The sequence below is a fragment of the Schistocerca nitens genome, chromosome 10, assembly GCF_023898315.1.
Source record: "Schistocerca nitens isolate TAMUIC-IGC-003100 chromosome 10, iqSchNite1.1, whole genome shotgun sequence".
In the NCBI taxonomy this organism is placed as follows: domain Eukaryota; kingdom Metazoa; phylum Arthropoda; class Insecta; order Orthoptera; family Acrididae; genus Schistocerca; species Schistocerca nitens.
Window position 1 is genome coordinate 187820618 of NC_064623.1, and position 26260 is coordinate 187846877.

A 26260-nucleotide genomic window follows, 5' to 3' on the forward strand; every position below is an offset into this window, starting at 1 on the left:
TGCAATCGTGAGGAACAGACATTAAGCCTGGCACACCACAAGATAGAGTGCCACAGCGAACAAGCAACGGAGGTCAGGAGCCGACTTCCTTCCCTCACTGCAGTGACAGATGGTAGCTGTAGTGCCAGGGTGACCAGTGCTGCCAACTCAAACAGATGCCGGGTGTCCCCACAGTCTGGGGACCATCGGCAGCAGGGAGTGGCAGGAATAGTGAGACTCTCACCGGGCTGATCCCAGATGGCGCCGCCCGAGCCCTGAACGACGGTGGTCGTGTCGACGCGGTAGCTGGACGTGTGGTGCTCGTTGACGTGGCGGTTGAAGCCGCGCATCACCAGGTGCTCGGGGCCCACGGCAGGTGGTGGCACCACTTCAGGCATCAGGTTGTTCTCCTCGATATCCCAGCGCCAGAAGTCCACACCCGCACACGCGTCCCGCCGCTTCTCCTTCTCCTTATCCACATTTGGGGACATTATCTCCAGCACATACCAGCGGCCCAAGACCTAGAAAAAAGCAAACATTAGAGAATAATTTATTCTGTATTTCATTATAAGATCAGGATATGTGTCGGCTATGAGAACAATATGAAGGAACTATGTAACAGAAAAGCTGAGTACCTGGCTTTGCCTTAGTATGTATTTACACTCCTGGAAATTGAAATAAGAACACCGTGAATTCATTGTCCCAGGAAGGGGAAACTTTATTGACACATTCCTGGGGTCAGATACATCACATGATCACACTGACAGAACCACAGGCACATAGACACAGGCAACAGAGCATGCACAATGTCGGCACTAGTACAGTGTATATCCACCTTTCGCAGCAATGCAGGCTGCTATTCTCCCATGGAGACGATCGTAGAGATGCTGGATGTAGTCCTGTGGAACGGCTTGCCATGCCATTTCCACCTGGCGCCTCAGTTGGACCAGCGTTCGTGCTGGACGTGCAGACCGCGTGAGACGACGCTTCATCCAGTCCCAAACATGCTCAATGGGGGACAGATCCGGAGATCTTGCTGGCCAGGGTAGTTGACTTACACCTTCTATAGCACGTTGGGTGGCACGGGATACATGCGGACGTGTATTGTCCTGTTGGAACAGCAAGTTCCCTTGCCGGTCTAGGAATGGTAGAACGATGGGTTCGATGACGGTTTGGATGTACCGTGCACTATTCAGTGTCCCCTCGACGATCACCAGTGGTGTACGGCCAGTGTAGGAGATCGCTCCCGACACCATGATGCCGGGTGTTGGCCCTGTGTGCCTCGGTCGTATGCAGTCCTGATTGTGGCGCTCACCTGCACGGCGCCAAACACGCATACGACCATCATTGGCACCAAGGCAGAAGCGACTCTCATCGCTGAAGACGACACGTCTCCATTCGTCCCTCCATTCACGCCTGTCGCGACACCACTGGAGGCGGGCTGCACGATGTTGGGGCGTGAGCGGAAGACGGCCTAACGGTGTGCGGGACCGTAGCCCAGCTTCATGGAGACGGTTGCGAATGGTCCTCGCCGATACCCCAGGAGCAACAGTGTCCCTAATTTGCTGGGAAGTGGCGGTGCGGTCCCCTACGGCACTGCGTAGGATCCTACGGTCTTGGCGTGCATCCGTGCGTCGCTGCGGTCCGGTCCCAGGTCGACGGGCACGTGCACCTTCCGCCGACCACTGGCGACAACATCGATGTACTGTGGAGACCTCACGCCCACGTGTTGAGCAATTCGGCGGTACGTTCACCCGGCCTCCCGCATGCCCACTATACGCCCTCGCTCAAAGTCCGTCAACTGCACATACGGTTCACGTCCACGCTGTCGCGGCATGCTACCAGTGTTAAAGACTGCGATGGAGCTCCGTATGCCACGGCAAACTGGCTGACACTGACGGCGGCGGTGCACAAATGCTGCGCAGCTAGCGCCATTCGACGGCCAACACCGCGGTTCCTGGTGTGTCCGCTGTGCCGTGCGTGTGATCATTGCTTGTACAGCCCTCTCGCAGTGTCCGGAGCAAGTATGGTGGGTCTGACACACCGGTGTCAATGTGTTCTTTTTTCCATTTCCAGGAGTGTATTTCAATATTCTATTAGTCTATCTCCTCCTTCACCTTCTTTCCGCCTATCTCCTCCTCTCGCTCTGTCTGTCCATCTCCTCCTTCCCCTCTGTCTGTCAGCCTCCTCCCTGTTTATCTCATCCTCCCCCTATAAGTTCATCTCCTTACCCACCTTAAGTCATCTCCACCTCACCTGACTCTCTGTCCATATCCTTCTCTCTCCCCTCTCCCCATCCATCTCATCCTCCCCTCTCTCTGTCTACTACCTCCTCCCTCCTGTACTTATACATCTCTTCCTCCACCTCTCTCTGTCCAGCACCACCTCTTTCCTCTCTCTGTCCACCTACTCTTCCTTCTCTTCCAGTACATCTCCTCCCCTCCCCACTGTCCAACTCATCTTCGCCCTCCCTCTCTTCATCTCTTCCTGTTTTCTTCCTCAACCCATTCACTTCACTCCTATTCCCTCTGTGTTTCAATCTCCTCTTCCCTTTTATCTCTCCCCCTCTGTGTGTCCACCTTTTTCATCCCCTGACTGTCTATCTCCCCGTCTTTCTCTGCACTATCATCCCCATTCCCATAGATTGTTGCTGTTTCTTACACCCACAATATTTCTTTCCAGCTAGTAAATATGTGTACCAAATTTGATTTTAGGAGGGGCTTTTTACCTGCAACTTGGCCGCCTAAATTCAAATGGTTCAAATGGCTCTGAGCACTATGGGACTTAACAGCTGAGGTCATCAGTCCCCTAGAGCTTAGAACTACTTAAACCTAACTAACCTAAGGACATCACACACATCCATGCCCGAGGCAGGATTCGAACCTGCGACCGTAGCGGTCGCGCGGTTCCAGACTGTAGCGCCTAGAACGACTCGGCCACCCCGGCCGGCGCCGCATGAGTACTTGTCACACATATTTCACATACATTTAACATATTCCACTCATATTTTTGCGCATGTTTCACCTGTATCTCTAGAGACTTTTGTCCTGCAGTTTCACTTTCATGCGTCTCATTGATTACGGCGTCATCTTGACGTATCTGTCGTATAATCACATATTTTTGCTAGTACATTCAGGGCTACATGTAAATATTGTCTAAATAATCTATTGCGAAAAGAGTTATTAGTAATGAAGTAGTAAATTAAAACGCCGTGCCTGATGCGGCAGTTTTACTGCATGATCAGCGAAAATGTAGTATGTAATAAACTGTTTTCCTTTCATCATTTTGTAGGGGGTGTCAGCGAGAAGGTGTCTCGTAAAAGATCATTAGTTAACATTGTTGCAAGCCACTAGGAGCTTTGATTCTTAAATAATAGATCAATATAGTCTGGCTATTTGTGCGTCGTCAGCTTCGATACTCTTTCACCCCCATCCCTTTGAGTGGCACGTGGTTCTCATCCACACAGTAGATCTAGTAGATCTTTCCAGACAGTAAGTTATACGTGTACCAAGTTCGGTTGAAATCGATCCAGTAGTTTAGCAAGAGATGTGGAACATACATACATCCATATTTATAGTATATCTGGATTGCAATGAGGACTAATCCTTTATGGGGAAACAAGTGTAGTTGACAGGCTGCCTGTCTGTGTGTGATGCATACGATTTATGACGAAGTGAAACCTTTATGTAAGAAAGGAGGGAGATAAAGGAGATAAGAAAGTACCATCAAACTTATGTCCACTTTCAGGTTTACCCGAATCCACAAAAATTTTAGAAAAGGTAACATAATGCCGTGTCCTTAACTATCTCACCAGAAGTAAAATATTGTCCAAGTCACAATTCGGATTTTTGAAAGGTTCCGTCATTAAGAAGGCTGTCTAATTTTGGGGTAATTTATTACATTTTTTGACTGATATTCCACGGCAAGTATTCAAAATACACACTTTTCAAGGTCGTCAAAACCAAATACACACGTAAATAAGACACTTTTAATGATTAACTATTACCACAGTACATTATCTAAACATTTAAACTCTTTCCACGTAGCAAATCTTTGTTTCACTTTAAGGAACTTGTCCCTGCATTACTAGTGTGTTAAAAAAGAATGATATCACAGTGTATTAAAAACAATGACGTCGCTATAAATCTGCCTTACAGTAAGTTTATAGCAGACTTGTAAATAACTGCGGGAAATCCGAGTAGGAGCGTATCAACAGACAAAGTCTTCTTTATTCGTGTCAGAAATCAATACATACAAAGAAAACTATACAGTATACACCCAGAATTGGGCAACTTTGATAGCATTAGGTGCTGCAGACGTTAAGTCCTTCATGCTACAGCTGGTTGGGCATGAGTTACATTGTCTGCAATTCACCGCATTCGCACAGTGTTGTGTAGACAGTTGGCAGTTGGAAGTTCCATTTAAGGGGATTCTCCCCTCGATCTTGCGACTTCTGTCCGCAGTCTGTTCAAGGACTCCCAGATGACCCACTTCTCCATGTGTCCAGGCGGCAGGGAATCTTGTGGTGTCATCCAGTTTGACAGATGTTGGCATCTTCCTTTCCACTTGGTAAGTCGGGTAGCCGCAGCTGATCCTTCAAAGGGGTGTGATGTTGTTAGGAAACTCTTCCCGGACCTCAGTCTTGGCTTGGCCGGTTGATGTCCAAAGATTGGATGTGAGGTCACTGTATTTGATTTATGCCTGTCGATATTAGCGGCGACCTCTCTTCTGATGTCACATGGAACAATCCGTTAAAAAAAACAACACGCGAAACACATCACTAAATTGAGCTCTACATAATTTCCTCCATTTGTGATGTTACCGCTACAACTGGACTAGGATAGAGAGCACATGTCTGATGACATCCTAAAAGAAGCAACAGGAGTCGATAGCGAATAGATAGGGCTCTAAAATTTCTTTTTTCATTGAATCACCATTCTTCTGACTGGTTTGATGCAGCCCGACACAAATTTCTCTCCTGTGTCGACCTCTTGATATCAGAGAAGTACTTGCAACCTACGTCCTCTACTACTGGCTGGATGTATTCCATTCTCGGTCTCCGTCCACAGATTTTGCGCTCTGCGGCTCCCTCTAGTACAAATTAGCCTCTGATATCTTAATGGATGCCCTCTCATCCAGTCCTTTCCTCGCCCATTCTGCGGAGAACCACCTCATTCTTTACCGAACCAATCCACCCAATTTTTAGCATTCTTCTGTAACACGTTTCAAATGCTTCAATTCTTTTCACACTCCATATTTTACTACCCTACAATGCTGTGCTCCAAACGAACAGCCTCAGAAATTTCTTCCTCAAAATAAGGCCTTTGTTTTATATTACTGATGATGAAGAAGTCCCATACTCCTTCACAGAGCGTAGGGGAACGATGCGGGAGACACGCACCGCCTTACTAGGCTTGGTCCTAGTGGAGGTGGTTCGCCGTTGCCTTCCTCCGACCGTAATGGGGATGAATGATGATGATGAAGACGACACATCCACACCCAGTCATCTCGAGGTAGGTGAAAATCCCTAACCCCGCCGGGAATCGAACCCGGGACCCCGTGCTCCGGAAGCGAGAACGCTACTGCGAGACCACAAGCGGCGGACTTTATATTACTAGACTTGTCTTGGTCAGAAATGCCCCCTTTGACAGTGCCAGTCTGCTTTTTGTTCCTCCTCGCTCCGTTTATTGTCGGTTGTTTTGCTGGCTAGGTATCAGAATTCCTTAACTTTGGCTACTTCGTGATCCCAAATTCTGATGTGAAGTTCTCGTTGTTCTCATTTCTACTACTTCTCATCACTATAGGTTTCATTCGGGTTACTTTCAGTCCACATCCTATGTGTATTAGACTGTTCATTCCAACACCGGATCTCGAAAATCTTCTTCACTTTCGCCGAATATAGCAGTGTCATCAGCGGATCTTTCAGGGTGAAAATTATTGAACTATACGAAAAAAAAAAAAACTGAATTGGTTTCAAACCACGGAGTGCACTCACTTCATTCGACATGTAAACGTCACTGCAGATATTCAGATTTGGATTATGACATGTTCGATATGCCCGCCATCATTGTCGATGATATGGCGCAGACGAATAGCGAAATTCTGCATGACTCGCTGAAGTGTTGGAACATGGATGCTGTCTTTGACCTACTGAATGGCTGTTTTCAGCTCAAGCAAAAGTTTTGGAATTATTGCTGCACACCTTGTCTTTAATATAGCTCGATAACAAAGAGTTGCGTGTCTTCAGATCCGGAGAATATGGTAGCCAATCGACGGGACCCCAGAGATAGAATGCGGTCTCCAGAGTGCTCCTCCAGGACATCAAACACTCTCCAGCTTCGATGGGGTCGAGTTCCGTCTTGTATGAACCACATCTACTTTAAATGGGGGTCACTTGGACAATGGGGATGAGATTACCTTCCAAAAACTTCACGTAGCGTTCGGTAGTCACCGTGCCATTGAGGAATATCGCACCAGTTATTGCGTGACTGGACGCTGCACATCACACAGTCACACGTTGAGGGTAACGAGACTTCTCGGTCTTCTCGATCGTGAAATGCGGATTCTCAGCCCCCAAATGCGCCAGTTTTGCTTACCGACGATCCCATCCAAATGAAAGTGGGCTTCGTCGCTAAACCAAACCATATGCGCATACTAATTCCCATCATGCCCCATGGCCAACCGCGCGGTTTAAACGACCTGACGCAGAGCGTTCAGAGGTTATGACGATTTTATTTCATATAGTTCAATAATTGTCATCCTGAGTGTTTGATATCCTTTCACAAAAAGGTTCAAATGGCTCTAAGCACTATGGGACTATGACAGCTGAGGTCATCAGTCCCCTAAACTTAGAACTACCCAGAGGAACTAACCTAATGACATCACACACATCCATGCCCGAGGCAGGATTCGAACCTGCGACCGTAGCAGCCGTGTGGTTCCCGACTGAAGAGCCTAGAACCGCTCGGCCACCGCTGCCGGCTGTCCTTTCACCTTGCACTTGAATTCCACTCTTGAAGCTTTCTTTTATTTCAGTCATTGCTTCTTCGATGTATAGATTGAATAGCAGGGGTGAATGACTGCATCCTTCTCTTACACCCTTTTTAATCCGAACACTTCGTTCTTGCTCATCCAATCTTGTTCTTCCCTCTTGATTATTGTGCATATTGTCTTCGCCTGTCTTTCCGTCTGGAACACCCCTGTTTTTCTCAGAATTTCAAACATCATATACCAATTTACATTGTCGAAAGCATTTTCCAGGCCGATATATCCTATGAAAGTGTCTAGCTTTCTCTTCAGTCTTGCTTTCATTATCAACCGCTATGTGAGAACTGCCACTCTGGAGCCTTTTCCTTTTCTAAAACCAAAGTGATCGGCATCCACCAGATTCTAAATTTTCTTTTCCATTATTCTGTATATTAATTGTGAGCATCTTGCATAAATCAGCTTTCAAACTGATTGTGGTGTTATTCTCATACTTGTCGACTCTTGCTATCTTCGGAATTGCGTGGATGTTGTTTCTGAAAGTCTGATGATATATCGGAGGTCACGACCATTCTACATATCAACGTCAATAGTCATTTGCCCCAGTGATTTTAGAAATTCCTATGGAATGTTACCTACCCCTTCTGCCTTATTTGTTATTATGTTATTCAAAGCTCTTTTCAATTCGGATTCTAATACTACATCCGCTACCTCTTCCTGTCAACTCCCGTTTTTCTTTCAAAGCTCTTTTAAATTCTGCGTCTAATACTGAATCCCATACCTCTCACCTGTTTCTACTTCTACCACGTCATCAGACAAGTTCTCTCATAGACGCCTTCGAAGTACTCTTTTTACCTGTCTGCTCACTTCTCTGCATTTAATAATGGAATTCCCATTGCACTCTTAATGTTACCACCGTTGGTTTTATTTTCACGGAAGATTGTTTGACTTTTCTATAGGCTGAGTCGGTCCTTCTCACAATCATTACTTTTTCAATTTCTTCGCAGTTTCCATGCAGCCATTTCACCCCATCTTCCCTGCACTTCCTATTTATTTCATTCCTAATGACTTATATTTCTGTATACCTTAATTTGCCTCATCATTTTTATACTTCCTTCCTTCGTCGATCAACTGACGTAGTTCGTTACCCATGTTTTCCTCGCAATTTCATCCTTGTTTTTCTTTCCATCTTCTATGACTGCTCTTTTTAGAGACGTTCATTCCTCTTCAACTGAACTGCCTGTTGCGCTGTATCGACGTATCTATAGCCTCAGACGGCCGGAGTGGCCGAGCGGTTCTAGGCGCTACAGTCTGGAACCGCGCGACCGCTACGGTCGCAGGTTCGAATCCTGTCTCGGACATGGATGTGTGTGATGTCCTTAGGTTAGTTAGGTTTAAGTAGTTCTAAGTTCTAGAGGACTGATGACCTCATATGTTAAGTCCCATAGTGCCCAGAGCCATTTGAACCATTTTTATAGCCTCAGAGAACTTCAAGCGTCCCTCTTCATTCCTTAGAATATCCGTATCTCATATCTTTGCGCATTAATTCTTCCTGACTAGTCTCTTAAAGTTCATCCTAGTTTTCATCACTACTGAATTATGACCAGAATCTGTATCTGCTTCTGGTCACGCCTTACATTCCTGCCTGACCATGATGCAATCTAACTGAAATCTGACCGTATCTCCCAGCTTTTTCCAAGTATATCTCCTCCTCTCACGATGCTTCAACAGAGTATTCGGTATTACTGGCTGAATTTTACTGCAAAATTCAGTTAGTCTTATTCCTCTCTGATTTCTACTACCAAGCCCATATTCTGCCGCAAACCTTTCTTCTGCTCCTTCCCCTACAATCGCATTCCAATCCCCCATGACTATTAGATTTTCAGCTCCCTTTACGTATTGAATTACCCGTTCAGTATCCTCATATACTTTCTCTGTCTCTTCATCTTCTGCCTGCGACGTCGACATGTATACCTCAACTATCGTTGTCGATGTTAGTTTGCTGTAGATTCTAATGAGAGCAACCCTATCATTCAACTGTTCAGTGTCTGCCCTACCTCCCTGTCCATAATGAATCCTACTCCCGTTGTGCCGTTTTCTGCTGCTGTTGATATTATCCTCTACTCATTTTACCAGAAATCCTTATCTTCTTTCCATTTCACTTCATGCCCCCCCCCCCCCCCCCACTATATCTAAACTGCGCTCTAGAATTTCCCTTTTCAGATTTTATAGATTCCTTAACTCGTTCATACCTTCGACGTTTCACGTCCCGATTCGTAGAACGCTATCCTTTCGTTCGTTTTTCAATATTTTTCTCGTGGTCACCTTCCCAAAGATCCGAATGGGGGACTAGTTCGGAATCTTTTGTGCTGTGGAGAGATCATAATGACATTCTTTTCAATTCTTCAAAACATATTTCCTTCTGCATTCTCATGCATCATAGCTGGTACTTCGGACTTTTAGGGGCTGTTTCCCACGCCGAGGGCAATGTCAGTTCGTCGGCCCTCTTTTGACAAGGCCATTGGCAGAACGAGAGTGACCTCTTATGCCGTGAATCTTCGGTGTCATTGCTGCTGATTACCCAAAATACATGCAGTGGAAAGATTGGAATCCAAGACGTTTTGATTACTGATCAAAGACGCTACTCCTAGACCGCGAGTGAACCTCCAATCCAGTCTTGAGATGACGATCAGTTTGGCTTTATCAGTGGTAAACGTACCGAAGGCAGACACTTCAGGGCTCAATTCGAAGCCGTACTGATCACTGACAGCAATACTACTCCAGAGATTCCAGGCCGAACGGACGCCTGGAGATGCCCCAGGCAGCGGCGGGATACCAGCTTCACTGTTGACCGCCGTACAGCCCGACAACGGAGGGGCAGGAGGGGGGGGGGGGGTGGCAGTCCAGTGGTCCGTCGACGATATTCTACGGCCCGTTTCGCTTACCTTCATGGCAAGCTATCCTCGGCTTACATTTAAACAAGACAATTCCCACCTTCTCGCGGTGAGAGTTTCTACTGGTTGTCTCCGTTCTTGCCAAACCATATCTTGGCGAGCAAGGTCGCAGGATCTCTCCACAATTGAGAAAGATTGGAGGCAGATTAGGGCAGGGCTCGCCAAACAGCTCGTGATTTTAACGATATAACTGACCAGCTGGTCAGAATTAGACATCCAACCACTCTGTCCATCAGCGCCAACCCAAATAACTGTTTGCATAAGGGCCAGATGTGAATCAACGTGTTATTGACTTCCTCAGTTTGTGGAGCTCTACCTCTTGAATAAAATCATCGAATTTTTCTGAAATTCTAATCATTTGTTTTGTATATCTGTATAACATCTATCTGTTACCATTCCATTCGAATAATGTCTTCGTGGTGCTTTTTTCTTTTATTTTAGAGTGTTCATACGAGGGTTGAAACTTTAATAGTGGCAACTATTTACTTACAGCTCGTGCAAAACAGATACGTGTTTCAGAGTTTTACTGACCTTCAAAGTGGTCACCAGCATTGTGTATAACCCGTTGCCAGCGTTCTGGAACTCGTAGGATACTCTTAGCAGTGCCAGTTGTGTTGACAGTTCGAGCGGCGGGGTCTATTGCCCGACGAATTTGTAGCAGTTCTGAAACGAATGCCGCGAAGTGTTTCCTTCAGTTTAGAAATCGAGTTGAACTCACGAGGGCTTAAGTCAGGGGAGTGCAGTAGGTGGTGTAGCACTTAGCAGCCCCATCAGTCAAACAAATCAGTAACGTGCTTGAGCACTGTCCTGCAAAATGATGGTCAGGTCCTGCAGAAAGTGTCATCACTTCTGTCTCTAAGTTGGTCGTAGGTTGTATTCCAAAAATGAACAGCATAGAGACAGACATGATGACACTTTCTGCAGGACCTGAACATCATTTTGCAGGACAATGCTCAAGCACGTACAGTGTAAGCTGTTACTGATTTGTTTGACTGATGGAGCTGCTAAGTGCTACACCACCTACTGCACTCCCCTGATTTAAGCCCTCGTAAGATCATCTCGATTTCTAAACTGAAGGAAACACTTCACGGCATTCGCTTCAGAACTGCTTTAAATTCGTCGGGCAATAGACCGCGCCGCTCGAACTGTGAACACAACTGGCACTGCTAAGAGTATCCTACGACTTCCACATCGCTGGCAACGGGTTATACACGGTGACTACTTTGAAGGTCAGTAAAACTTTGAAACACGTGTCTATTTTGTACGATCTGTATATAAATAGTTGCCAATATTAAAGTTCCATCCCCTCCTAACTACGTCCAGGATATTATGCATCCACTTTTCTTTCGTAGATGTTGATCTTTTCTTACAGGAATTGTGATAGCAGGGGAAGTGTGTTTGAAATCTTACTGTTCATGTCGCATATTTATGTCCTGTCAGGCAATATTAGGTGCTGGACATATATTCAGTCAGGTCTTGATAACACTTCAAATTTGTGCAAAGATTGGTAATTTGTTTTGAATGTTCAGCAGTCTAAATTTTTGCACTTCACAAAACGAAAAAAATGTAATACTCTGTGGCTACAATACCGGTCAGTCACAGGTGGATTTATGGAACTCATACAAATAGCTGGACGTAACAATTTGTCGGTGTGTTAAGTGGAATGATGAGGTAGGTCCGCAGTCAGCAGACTACGATTCATTGCTAGGAAGCTTCGATGTGGGAATCAATCTGGAAAAGAGACTGGATACAAAACACTTGTGCGTCGCCTGGCAGAAAATTGCTCAAGTGTGTGAGACCCATACCAAAGATGACTGAGAGGGGGTATTAAACGGACACAAAGAAGGGCAACTCGGTTGGTCACAGATTTATTTGAGCCAGGTGGAGCGTCACGGAGACGCTGAAATCCTGAAGTTGCAGCTCCCGGAAGACAGACATTCCGCATCCCGCAAAATTCTGCTTACAAAATTCGAAAATACGAAGACATAGGCTTTCAAAAATAAAGGAAGATAAATAAACATTACATGAGAAATATGGGCCCCAAACACCGAACTGAGTTTATTGATTTATTTCGAAGTTTGGGGTCCCATATTTCTCATGTTATGTTTATTTATCTTCCTTTATTTCAGAAAGACTACGTATTTTCGAGTTTTGAAGGTGGAACACTGATAATCATATTGGCTAATATGTTTCCACATACCAGTTGTCAGCAGAGAATCTTGATCTTATCATTATATAAAATTGTTAATAATTTTTTTCTAAAACTAATTTATTATTCAAACTTAACAACATGCCTTTATTCGATGTAAACTATTCTACACGTCACCTGTGAAGAAATATCGAATGATACCCTATGATCTATCGAAGTAAAACTGTAGCTTTGATTAGTGTTGCTCTTTTCTAACAGCAGTTTGCAGTGAGCAGTGAAAGAGCGAAGTCGTAATATAACTGTGTTGATGACTGGACGTGGTGAGGTAAGACTGTATGTGACATATCTGCAATGCAATGTGAAATATATTGTCGGTGTTTGAAGAAATGTGAAAAATTGTTCTGTGCTTATTCGAGAGTGAGGAAATGTATACGATGGTGATTTCAACTATGTTTCAATTTATACCTGATTGCAGTATTCTGAGAACACGACAGAAGGCCTTTTTGTAGACGGCTGAATTACGCCAAAATACTGAGCCCAAGAGGAAGGTTAGTATATTGTTCGTAAACACTTTCAAGATCAAGGCATCCTCTCGACGAAATCGTATCGCGTATATTTTCAGGACAATGAGCAACATTAATTACTACAGCAAGAAATTAAAGATGATTATTATTTTAAACAATTAACTTTCACAATGTACAGTGTTAACGTAATAGATCTAGCACCTGTGTGCTGCTGATTGACGTAATCAGTTCTACGTCATGTGTGCACAGAAAGAAATATATTTGTGATTGTTGTATTATTACGGTAATTATTCAACAACCCTCTATTTACGCGCCAGGAGAGGATGGCTTCAGAAGATGCATATATGGGACAAATTTGGTGGAATATGCATTTAAAAAATAATAAATGAACTTTAATATATCAGATATTTGCGCTTTTGCAACTATAATAGTAATAATAATAGATCAAGTAGACTATTGAAGGCAAGTGCACCATACATTATTTACTCAGTAGCCAAAACAATGTGTCTTTCATGTGCAGTCAGAATTCAGATGTTAAAATATTCTTGGTAAAAATCACTTTATAAAAAGAGACAATGTAGACAATTACTGAACAGTTCCTTGCTGCTAGTGAATCGAAAATTTTTATGGGGGCAGTTTGTAAAAGTGTAGTAGCACATGTTACCAAACACAGTTTGTTAGATATGCAGTTTGGCTTTAGGACAAGAACGTCAACAAAACGTTCAGGTTCTTCTTTTGACTGCAAAGTACTTGCAGAGCCAAAGGTGTCAAGGACAGTAGGTATTTTGTTTGGTTTAACAAAAGCGTTTGACTGTGATACACTTTTTCCTTAAGCTGCAACACTGTGGAATATGAGGAAAGCCGTACAATGGTTAATTCAAAAAAGAAAGAGCAATCTGAATGGAATAGCTTTATGTTCTGCTTCTGTCGGTTTTATTATTATTTATCAACGTTCTGCCTCTAAAAAAGGCAGATGATTAACAACAAAAGTTGTATAAGCAGAAAGCACTATTAGCAGAAGGTAAAAATTTCATTGTCAAAGATATAGAATGCAGTGTTAATGATTTAGCGGGCAGGGTAGTGGGCAACATTAGCTAGTCACGTAACGGCTAACAGATCGAAGTTTAATTGCAACGCACTGTAAACATTTTCTGTCTCTGAAATATTTAACTCTTTCTCAAAGTTTACTGTGACCCGGAGAATTACTTGTTCATGAGCAAGTTGGCGTGGTTCACATAGCCTCAGGAAACGTGATGTTTGAAAATAAAATAAAACCAACACGTTGCAACAGTCACAACTGTCATCAGGTATCCAGCACTGATATCACATAATTAAATTCACTAGTGTGGTCAAAATATAAAACATGCATTCATTTAAAACAAGGAACCTTGATTTAATGAATGTTTCATATTTTGATCGCACGAGTGCGCTTTAATGAAGTGACATTAAGTGCTAGGTACGTGATGATGACAGTTTTTAAACGCATTGTTGTATTAGACGAAAGTTATTTTACAGTGAAGTTGATTGCTGTGGCCTCATCACCGGTTCCTTTGGGACTCACTGAGCTCTCGCAACAGCAGTCAAAAATGGTTCAAATGGCTCTGAGCACTATGGGACTCAACTGCTGAGGTCATTAGTCCCCTAGAACTTAGAACTAGTTAAATCTAACTAACCTAAGGACATCACAAACATCAATGCCCGAGGCAGGATTCGAACCTGCGACCGTAGCGGTCTTGCGGTTCCAGACTGCAGTGCCTTTAACCGCACGGCCACTTCGGCCGGCGCAACAGCAGTCAACATTACAAGTGTGCGAAGGTGGTAAGCAAAAATATTTCCAGAAGTGCCACCCTCTATGTAAGCACGATGATCTCAACAATTTTTACTACGCTGAGAAAGCCTGAAACAGTACACTGCAAAAATATTGAGCTGCCACCAACACAAAGATTGGTTTTCAACCATATGCACAAGCCTCTTAGTATGCTAGGCCAACTGAGAACTACACCACTCTAGATTAATTAGTTAGTATGTTACATGTTCCATGGATCATTTGAGCGATCCTCTAATCGAAACGTTGTGGAACGAGTCAGTTTATAGGATACGCACACATGACATGTGTTAACATTAATGAGCACACAATTTTTTTAGCTCTACTCGTACAACCACACTAATTTTTCTTTATTTTTATTTTTTACTGGCTATCAAATTTTAAGCTGAAATTTGTGAATGGAACATGAGTTCTCCAGGACGAATAATTTTAAATTAGTTAAAACTTGCTTCGTTATTCTTTAGACATTTTATGTTATTGAGCAAATGATCAAAAACTTTTGTACCTACATATTGAACTCCCTTCTGAGCCACAGTTAGAATAGTGGGTAATAAAGTTCATTTTTCCCTCTACTGTTGTAGGTATAGACATCACTGTCCTTAAATTGTGACGGATGTGTTTCATTAGCGAGTATATGTATTGTGACGTAGCAGTTAAAACGCCGAGCTCCTTAAAGAACACCTGTATGAAGTCCTTGAGTGAACATCACATATTATTCTTACTGCTCGCTTCTGTGCAGTCAATACTTTCTTTCTACGTGATGTGTTACCCCAGAAAATTATTCCGTAAGACATTACTGGGCGGAAATGTGCAAAATATGTCAGCAGGTTGATACGTTTGGGTCCAGAATTATTAATTATACGAAGAGCAGAAGTAGTTCAACTTGACTTAGAAGCTCCAGGTTACGTTTTCATCAATATGTACACCCAGAAATTTGGAGCATTCTACGCTATTTACTGACTCCTGCTCTTGTGCTACATCAATTGTTCTTTTACAGAACTGAATGAAGTGTGTTTTTTTTTCAAAACTAAGAGTGAGTCCATTTTCAGAGAACCACTTAATAATTCTCTGGAAAATATCATTTACCAGCTCTTCTGTTGCTTTCTCTCTGATGGATTTTATTATAACATTAGTGTCGTCTGACGTAAGTACCACTATTGTTAGTTGAATGTTAAGTGGAAGCTCATTCACATGTATAAAGAACAGCAGTGGACCCAAAATTGAACCCTGTGGAAGACCCTTCGTGATTATTTATTTATTTTTTTTTTCTCCAGTCTGTTTCCGACATTATCTGTATTATTCAACACCCCCTTTTTGCCTACTGTTTTTGAAGTGTGATTCAAACCTGATGTGTGTAAAGCCTTCAGTTCCATAAAACTAGAGTTTTTCTAATAGACTAACGTAGTAACGCAATCAAACGCTTTCGAAAGATAGCAAATAATACCAACTGGCGATAAGTTCTGTTTGATGAATGAATGTATAAATGGTAGTGTTGATACATACATATTTAGCTAAGAAAGCACACTCCAGTTGCAGCATTGGACTCACCGTTTCCAGGGAAACGTTAGAGACAGGCTTTATTTGGCTACATGCCCAGCCGATCTTCTTCAGCAGCTCGATGCCGGTGGGTGTCGGGGGCTCGGAGGACGCCTCGGGAGAAGTTTCGGTGCTGGTCGCGTCGACATCGGCGTCGGTGGAGACCTCGGCGCTGTCCCCATCCTTGATGACCATTGCCGAAGCCGCTGCAGCCACCAGCAGCAGGATCAGCGATACGGCCTGCAGGTCGCGGACCCAGCAACAGGACGTCATCTTGCCTGTCTTGTGCAGCGAGTGAGGTACTGGTGCACCGGTGTCGCGGCGTGAGGACGCAGTAATGCACTGGATGGCCCCGTTTGGACGTTTTATAGTGACCGGTTAGCGCGCAGCAAACAGCCCCCTCTAGTCGCGACCGTAACGAGAACCACTTGTCGCCAGTGTGGTGGGGGGTCGGAGGAGGGAGGGGGGGGGGAGGATTGGTAAGGAGGAGCGAGCGGGCAGGATGGACTCCTGATGGGGTCTAATGGGTCCACGCGCGCCGGCCAGAGTCAGGGCAGTGCGCTAGTTCGCGCGCCCGCCGCCAGAGTGTGTCCAGCAGGTGCGGCAGCCAATTGACGCCGCGGACGGACCCCGTCGTCACGTGTCAGCCAGCGAGCGGCTGGAGGGTGGGGGGAGGGCAGGGGGGGCGCGACGAGAGGGAAGCGCCCACTCAGAACCCGCCGCTGAGAGGGAAGTGGTCGCCGACACGCGCGGCGCTGCGAATTGCATGCACCGCGCGCCGCCCCGACAAGGCCGCAGGAATCTGCGTTGATTAGGTTTGACGTTGCCGCCGCGCACCGTACCGCCCCCGCCCCTTTGTCACCCTCCCACTCCCTCCCTTCTCTTTCAGATCCCACTAGCCGTTCCCCCTCATCAGCTAACTAAACTGGGACACCGCGGCGGACGTCAAGGGCAGATTCATATACTGCACCCTCGCTGTTGCACAACAGTCCTCGGAATCGTTTCGTGAAAGGAAGAAAACACTTCAGCATCTATTGCTGTAGCCTTCAGTCTGAAGCTGCAGCTGTACACATTGGCCTGTTTTGTGCACGCCCCTTCGTCCTGGCGTAACTATTATAACATAAAGTCCATTTGAACCTGCACTCTGTTCAGGCTTTGGTCTCCCTCTATAGTCTACACCTTTCAGAGTCCACATTTCCCTCCATTTCTAAACTGATTGATTGGAGAAGTATGTGCCGAAAAAGTGGGTTACGGACGGAAAAGACCCACCGTGGTTTAACAGAGCAATTCGGAGAATGCTCAGGAAGCAAAGACAGTTCCACTCGCGGTACAAGAAAGATCGGCAGAATGAGGACAGGCAAAAGTCAGTAGAGATTCGTGCTGCTGTAAAAAGAGCGATGCGCGAAGCATACAACCACTACCACCGTCATACCTTAGCAAAAGATGTTGCTGAAAACCCAAGGAAATTCTGGTCTTACGTAAGATCGGTAAGCGGGTCCAAGGCTTCCATCCAGTCACTCACTGATCAGTCTGGCGTGGCAACGGAAGACAGCAAAACGAAAGCTGAAAGTTTAAATTTAGCATTTGAGAAATCTTTCACGCAGGAGGATCGTGCAAACATACCGCCGTTTGCGTCTCGTACAGATTCCAGTATGGAGGACATAGTGATAGACATCCCTGGGGTTGTGAAGCAGCTGAATGGGTTGAAAAATAAATAAATCGCCAGGTCCCGATGGGATTCCAATTCGGTTTTACAAGGAGTATTCTACTGCACTGGCTCCTTACTTAGCTTGCATTTATCGCGAATCTCTTGCCCAATGTAAAGTCCCGAGCGACTGGAAAAAAGCGCAGGTGACGCCTGTATATAAGAAGGGTAGAAGGACGGATCCTCAAAATTACAGACCAATATCCTTAACATCGGTTTGTTGCAGGATTCTCGAACATATTCTCAATTCGAATATATTGAATTTCCTTGAGACAGAGAAGTTGCTGTCCATGCATCCTCACGGCTTTAGAAGGCATCGCTCGTGCGAAACGCAACTCACCCTTTTTTCACATAAAATCTTGCGAACCATGGATGAAGGGTATCAGACGGATGCCATATTCCTTGACTTCCGGAAAGCGTTTGACTCGCTGCCCCACTGCAGACTCCTAAGGTACGAGCATATGGGATTGGTTCCTAAGTATGTGAGTGGCTCGAAGACTTCTTAAGTAATAGAATCCAGTACGCTGTCCTCGATGGTAGGTGTTCATCGGAGGTGAGGGTATCATCTGGAGTGCCCCGGGGAAGTGTGGTAGGTCCGCTGTTGTTTTCTATCTACATAAATGATCTTTTGGATAGGATGGATAGCAATGTGCGGCTGTTTGCTGATGATGCTCTGGTGTACGGGAAGGTGTCGTCGTTGAGTGACTGCAGGAGGATACAAGATGACTTGGACAGGATTTGTGATTGGTGTAAAGAATGGCAGCTAACTCTAAATATAGATAAATGTAAATTAATGCAGATGAATAGGAAAAATAATCCCGTAATGTTTGAATACTCCATTAGCAGTGTAGCGCTTGACACAGTCACGTCGATTAAATATTTGGGCGTAACATCGCAGAGCGATATGAAGTGGGACAAGCATGTAATGGCAGTTGTGGGGAAGGCGGATAGTCGTCTTCGGTTCATTGGTAGAATTTTAGGAAGATGTGGTTCATCTGTAAAGGAGACCGCTTACAAAACACTAATACGACCTATTCTGGAGTACTGCTGGAGCCTTTGCGGTCCCTATCAGGTCAGATTGAGGGAGGACATAGAAGCAATTCAGAGGCGGGCTGCTAGATTTGTTAGTCGTAGGTTTGATCATCACGCGAGTATTACGGAAATGCTTCAGGAACTCGGGTGGGAGTCTCTGGAGGAAAGGAGGCGTTCTTTTCGTGAATCGCTACTGAGGAAGTGTAGAGAACCAGCATTTGACGTTGACTGCAGTACAATTTTACTCCCACCAACTTACATTTCGCGTAAAGACCACAAAGATAAGATAAGAGAGATTAGGGCTCGTACAGAGGCATATAGGCAGTCATTTTTCCCTCGTTCTGTTTGGGTACCCTCCGCCACGCACCGTATGGTGAATTGCGGAGTATGTACGTAGATGTAGATCCTTACTTTTAGTCAATTTGTGCAATAAAATTCTGCCTCCCCATTTCGATTCACCACACTTTCATTACTTGCTTTGCATTAGCCTTCTAGTTTGTTACGTACCAGTGAATTCATGAGAAAGAGTGCTTTTACTGCTACTTTAAGAAACATGGAATAACCCGTCAGTCGAGAACCGAAGATGTTAACATTGATTCTACACAGTGCATGGGGGCTCAATTAATATATAATGAAAATAATTTTAATTTTTTTGTTTTTAGTAGCTGTTTGTCCGATTACGAAGTCTCGTAACGGTTGGCCCTGACTAGTATTATTACGCTATCTGACTGCATAGAACAATAACAAAGAATGAAATGGAAATTTTCATTAACACAATTAATTAATTAAGTCCCCAGCAACTATAAAACCTACGAAACCAAAGCACAAGTGTAACTGTTCTGTGTGTGGAAGTATGACTCAACGTACGCATGTGGCACGGTTCTTCTTCAACAACACAAGAAATTTTAAATATCATTTATACTGAATTAATTAAAGAAAATAGAAATACCATAATTACTCAAGAAAACCAGAATTACACTCTAATACAAGAACACAAGCCAGATGCTTTGTTGACTGAACCTGTAATGACGCATTATTCAGGACTTGAAATAATGAGAAAGAAAAGAAAAGTAGTTTGTTACCTTAATTTATATTGATGAAAAGCACTCTAGACATTACAATCTCTCCACACCGACTCGCTACTATCACATCTCAACAAGAACTTTTCAGTATCACATCTCAGCAAGCACTGCCTACTAGCTCATCTCAACAAACACTCCTCACTACGACATCTCAGCACTGACTACCACGAGTTCTCCCAAAGCACTGCCCACTACGAGTTCTCAATAATCACCGCCAGTGGAGGCGGCGGAACAATGCTCTCTAGCGATCTCTGGCGCTGTGGCTCAGTGTAGCCACCTTTCATATGCCCTTCCTCCACGGCTAGAATTTGATGGTATTTTTGCCAGCATTGGTGGTGAAAATACCACCAAATTCGTCAAAAAAATACAGACAAAAATAAAAGATAATAGTAATGCGTAAATATCACACAACTAGATAAAATTTTGGCTTTGCACTGACCTTTCAATAACCTAATATATAGAATACAGTAAGCAATACAAATTCTTTCATACATGTGACTTTACATAATAGTTTACACAAGTATTATGTGGTTAAACAGTTCAATCAATAGCGTCAGCAATGACGAATATGTGCAGGTAAGAGTCTCATAACTTTTCACAAACAGTAATACACAAAAAATCAGTTTATACAAATATTCACATAAACGCTTTCCATAGCCCAAGAAACAAGTAGTTGACAGTCCCAGCAGTAGCACCCAGCAATGGTCAACAGGTGCAAAAACCAACAAGTAACATTTTTTCAATAGAAACAGTCCATCAGTGGCACCCAGTAATGTTGAATAGGTGCAGACACCAACAAGTAACACCATTTCAGTATAAGCAGTTCCATTAGTGGCACCAGCAATGTTGAGCAGGTGCACATAGCAACAGGTGACATCTTTTCAGTAGAAGCAGTCCATCAGTGGCACCCAGCAATGTTGAGCAGGTGCAGACACCAACAAGTAACACCATTTCAGTATAAGCAGTTCCATTAGTGGCACCAGCAATGTTGAGCAGATGCACACAGCAACAGGTGACATCTTTTCAGTAGAAGCAGTCCATCAGTGGCACCCAGCAATGTTGAGCAGGTGCAGACACCAACAAGTAACACCATTTCAGTATAAGCAGTTCCATTAGTGGCACCAGCAATGTTGAGCAGATGCACACAGCAACAGGTGACATCTTTTCAGTAGAAGCAGTCCATCAGTGGCACCCAGCAATGTTGAGCAGGTGCAGACACCAACAAGTAACACCATTTCAGTATAAGCAGTTCCATTAGTGGCACCAGCAATGTTGAGCAGGTGCACACAGCAACAGGTGACATCTTTTCAGTAGAAGCAGTCCATCAGTGGCACCCAGCAATGTTGAGCAGGTGCAGACACCAACAAGTAACACCATTTCAGTATAAGCAGTTCCATTAGTGGCACCAGCAATGTTGAGCAGATGCACACAGCAACAGGTGACATCTTTTCAGTAGAAGCAGTCCATCAGTGGCACCCAGCAATGTTGAGCAGGTGCAGACACCAACAAGTAACACCATTTCAGTAGAAGCAGTCCATCAGTGGCACCCAGTAATGTTGAGCAGGTACACACAGCAACAAGTCACATTTCTCAGCAGAAGCAGTTCCATAAAATTCAGTATCACTGATCACACTGTTCATCAGAGTTTATAAGCAGAAATTAAACATGTCCTAGTGGCACCAATCATGTAGAAAAGGTACAAGTAACAGTCCATAATTTTTACAATCACTGATCACACAGTTCATCAGCAGAAATTAAACATGACTAAATGTCACACATCATGTTGAAAAGTGCAGCACCATCACTAATCAGACAGTTCAGGCATGAACAATAGTTTGAATACACATACAATGCTTTTACACTAAACATACAAATCATAACAAACACACAAATGATATCAGATAATTGTCCTATTAACTATTACAATACACAAATACCAGTAAACCTATAACATTTATGGGTGTCAGTGCAAGCCACTACCAACAAATAAAATAATATTTAGGAGATAGGTGGGTAGGATTAGGAAAGGAAAACACACAAAACACACTCACTCATCTTTCATCCACATTAAGTACTACTGTGTAATTGAATAGTATTAACTGTGTAAATGTAACTCTGTCCAAGATTTGATGTTCATCATATGTACCAAGTAGTAGTGGCAGCAATGTATAACAGTCAATAATAGTTAAGTCAACGTCATAGTCATCATGTCTAGACCAATGTTTGCCAAGCCAGATCAAAATGTACGGTTGCTGAACAACTGTCAGTGTACCAAGATATGCAAATGCTTCCTCTCTCAAAAAAAAGTATATACTGCTTTGTGATTTGACAAAGTGTGTGTGTAGACAATCTTCCTTCTACTTGAGTGTTCTAGTCTGCCATCTTCATCCTCCTTGTTCCATATGGACCAACAAAAAAAATATGCTCCTCACTTACTTTACCTCTTATCCACCAAAACAATAATCATCAGCATAATCTCAATACTTCACTAATACCTCTTCAATACGTCGATACATATAAACCTTGTCATCAATATCATTTACCTTACCTCTTGTCCACGAAAACTCCAATAATCATCACTTAATCTTAATACTTCAATAATACCTCTTCACTACGTCGATATATATAAACCTCAGCACCAATATCATTTTACTTCCATAACAACTCTTTCCTCTAGTCAGTCTCCTCGAACAAGTACAGACAAAATTCTAGTGCAAACTTCAATTCATCATCTCATACAATCCGAAGACACAATGTCAACACACAACCTCTCGTGTAATCCATCCGATCCAAATCTGCTACTCATTATAAATTATAAGATACATTTTGGTTCCTTGTCCATCATTAAATAAAAGAAATGCATACATGAGCTCTAACAGACTTAGTTCGAATAACTCTCAGTAATTAAGTACGATTACGGAGTGTGAATGATCATAATATTACACAGTGTGTACACCACTTCAAGAATCATAGCAGAAGCAAACATGTGGAGTATTTTTTGTGTCAAGTGTCACTTCCTATTTTAATTGCTCACGAAAAATGCAGTGTAATAACTGTCAATGGTCTAAACCTAGTTTTGGTATGTCATGTCGTTAGGTTCCTTCCTATTAGCATAAATTTATACAGCTTCCATAAAACCTCAGCTCATGTGACTTCTATGACTTTCTTGTACTAATGTCGTTCGTCGAATTATAGCAGTTCATTTTCTTATCTTAAAAATATAAGGCACTGAGCATAAGCAAAACATGCAATAGCGAGTAAATATACCAGTAGAGAACAGAATGTCAACAAGTGGATGCAGCACAATTCTTACAACGAGGCTCTGCCAAGCGAACAATCTATAATTAATACCACAGTGTAACCTAAACTCTATGTTCGTACACTGTACATCATCATTGCTATATTCTAAATTGGAGAGTAGTTATGACAACAAAACAGAAATGTGTAAATATGCAATCCATACAAAAAGCAGCAAACATATATCTTACGTAATAAACAAGTCATTAGCATCATATCAGCATAAGCCAATAAATGTTTATATGTAATCTTAATAAGTAAACATGAAGGCGCAAGCAGAGAAATCACAAAGTGTAACCTACATACATAACCATATCAGCACAATTAATCAGGTGACAATTACAATTTAAATAAATAAGCACAGCAGGCACATAATTAAAAAATATGACATCAGTGAAAAAGCAGTGCAGCCAAGCAATGCATACTATATACAAATAACAACCCTGTTCATTAGTCAATCATTGTCAAAATCAGTTAATGTGCGCAAGCACGTCGCTTCACTAGTAAATTCATAGAACATGAAATTTAGCACAAAGTATGAATCACGTAATCGCGAGCAGCAAATTACGTCTAAAGTACGTACCTAAGTGGAAATATGTTACCTGAAAAATAAACTCAATTAATCGTTACCTTTTTGGTTTTTTACTTCCTTTTTTTTTTAAAAAAAAAAATTACATTCTTCCTGAAATTTTCTCCATAGCAAGTCCTCTTAACGTCGGACACACATAGAATTTACCTGAAGGTCTTAAATATTTTATACAACCGTATCCTGAAAAATACTGAACGTTAATAACATAATTTATCAAGTCACTATAGCTTTATACTGAATTTAGTCGGAGAAATTAGACTGTGTATTTGTTTACGTCTGTCAGTGCATTCGCACTGAGCGCTCGATCAGCTGTATGCGCGTGACGTAGGAAGCGATTGTTTGCGGTCAACGACTGCCTTGTGCGGCGCGCCGACTTGACTGTTGCTTTGAGTATGTGCCGTCGCCGGAACACGGCGCGGTATCCTTGTATTCTCTGCATGTTTACATGTAGCTGTTAGTTTCTCTAAAGTATGTCATTCCACAAAAATTTTAACGTTAGATATGTGATGTATTCCCTTAGAGCGTCGAGATTTAAGAGTTTCTACTTCAACAGTGTTATCATGTATAATTTTGCGAATTCTATATGGACCGTTATAAAGCAGAAAAAATTTGCGACATAAGCCTTTTCCTTTGTGAGACAAACGATGAGACTTAATTAATACCTTCTGACCAACTGACAAAGTTTTTTAAACGACCAGGACGTTTAGCTGATTTCTCTCTTCTAGCAGCCGCAGATGCAATATTTTGTAGAGCCAGGTTGACAACTTCAGAATGCCGCAGTTTCCGTGAAGGCGGAAAAGGAACGATTTCAGAAATGCGATTTGTTGGTACTTTATTTTTTAATATCAATAGAGGCGGTAAAGAGGTTGAGTCATTAGGAAGTTCATTCAGAATGTTTTGAAAAATATGAAGATAGTGATCCCAAGTTCTGTGATTCTGATGACAATAAAGACGGCACAATTTATTGATTTCCTTCATCCATCTTTCTGAAGCGTTAGATTGAGGGTGAAAAAGTGAAATGAAGATTGGTTTAATTTTACGACGCCGTAGAGTACGAAGCCAAATTTTAGAGCGAAACTGTGATCCATTATCTGATATAACTTTATCAACATGACCCACTTCTTTAAGAAAATGTTTGATGAAAGCATTAGATACTGAACGAGCTGTTGCTTTGCGTAACGGTGTAAAACACACATATTTTGATGTCAATTCCACTGCTACAAAAATGTACGCAAAACCATTAGTAGATCGAACCACTGGACCGAACAAATCAACTGCAGCCATCTCCTTTAATTTCGCTGGAATGATAGGAAACAACGGTGCTCTGTGAGAAATATTTGGCGGCTTAGCCTTTTGACATAATTTGCATTGGGCAAGAACAGATCGAATACGTTTTTCCATATTACTGAAGTAACAATTTTCTCGTAATTTATGAAAGCATTTTCTGGGACCAAAATGCGCATAACTGAAATGTGTGTACCAAATCAATTTATTGACCCACTCATCAGGAATACAAACTAACCAAACAGAGTTGTCGACCGATTTTCGTTTGAAAAGAATATCATTGCGAACTAAATAATACTGTCTGATCGCTACGCTTTCCTTTCTCCTCCACTTCTCCTTAATGTCCTTCCAGATTGGATCCTTATTTTGCTCCTTAGCGATGTCCTGGAGCGAAGATGAAATAAAGTTCTCAAACGCAACACCTTGAATGTACATCAAACAATAATGGTTTTCTTTGCAGTCCTCTTCAGCACTTTGTTTCAAACCCATAGGTGCACGTGATAAAGCATCAGCAACAATATTTGAAGATCCCTGTATGTAAACAATACTAAAATCAAATTCCTGTAGATACAGCGCCCATCGTGACAATTTGCCATGAGTTAATTTTGTTGACATAAGAAATTCCAAAGCTCGATGATCAGTGTAAACCTTAGTATGTCTACCAAACAAAAATGTGCGAAATTTTGTGAAAGCCCAAACAACAGCCAAAGCTTCAAGTTCCGTAATCGAATAATTCTTTTCTGATTTAGAGAGAACACGACTTCCAAATGCAATAGTCTTCTGTACTACAACGCCGTTTTCTTCTATCTCTTGAAATAAATGTGCACCTAGGCCTTTGTATGATGAGTCCGTCGCCAAACAAAAATCTTTAGATAAATCCGGATGTGAAAGAAGTGGAGCAGCAACTAAAGCGTCACGAAGTTGTTCAAATTCTGATTGAGCTTCCTCATCCCAACACCAATTAGATTTCTTTCCAGATAGTTCACATAAACGAGGTGTGGCCAAATTGTCCAATCTAACAAAGCGTCTAAGAAAATTACAGACACCAAGGAAACTACGAACATCACGTTTTGTGGTAGGAACAGCATAATTACGAATAGCGTCTAGTTTCTCTGGATCAGGGAGAATACCTTCTGTAGAAATAATGTGACCGAGAAATTTCACCTGTGAACGACCAAATTCAGATTTTTCTAAGTTCACTGTAATGCCAACTCTTGCAAAAATACGTAATAATGAATCTAAAATTTTGTTGTGCTCACTCCAAGAATGTTTAGCAATAAGAATGTCGTCAACATATGAAGTAATATTGTCACGAATATA

General features: G+C 42.8%; 1 protein-coding gene across 2 annotated transcripts in view; it reads right to left on the bottom strand.

Annotated features, from left to right (window-relative positions):
* The window catches only part of LOC126210194 (uncharacterized), a 29577-nt gene extending 13195 nt beyond the window's left edge, over positions 1 to 16382 (bottom strand). The window contains exons 1-2 of one of the 2 annotated variants that reach the window (XM_049939371.1): positions 15964 to 16382; positions 224 to 500 (exon numbers count right to left, since the gene is read on the bottom strand). In XM_049939371.1, coding sequence (XP_049795328.1) covers positions 224 to 500; positions 15964 to 16224 — 538 coding nt within the window. In that variant the 5' untranslated portion in view covers positions 16225 to 16382. The remainder of the gene's footprint in view (positions 1 to 223; positions 501 to 15963) is intronic. The other variant, XM_049939372.1, reaches the window with a different exon arrangement.
* Positions 16383 to 26260: the final 9878 nt, after the last annotated feature.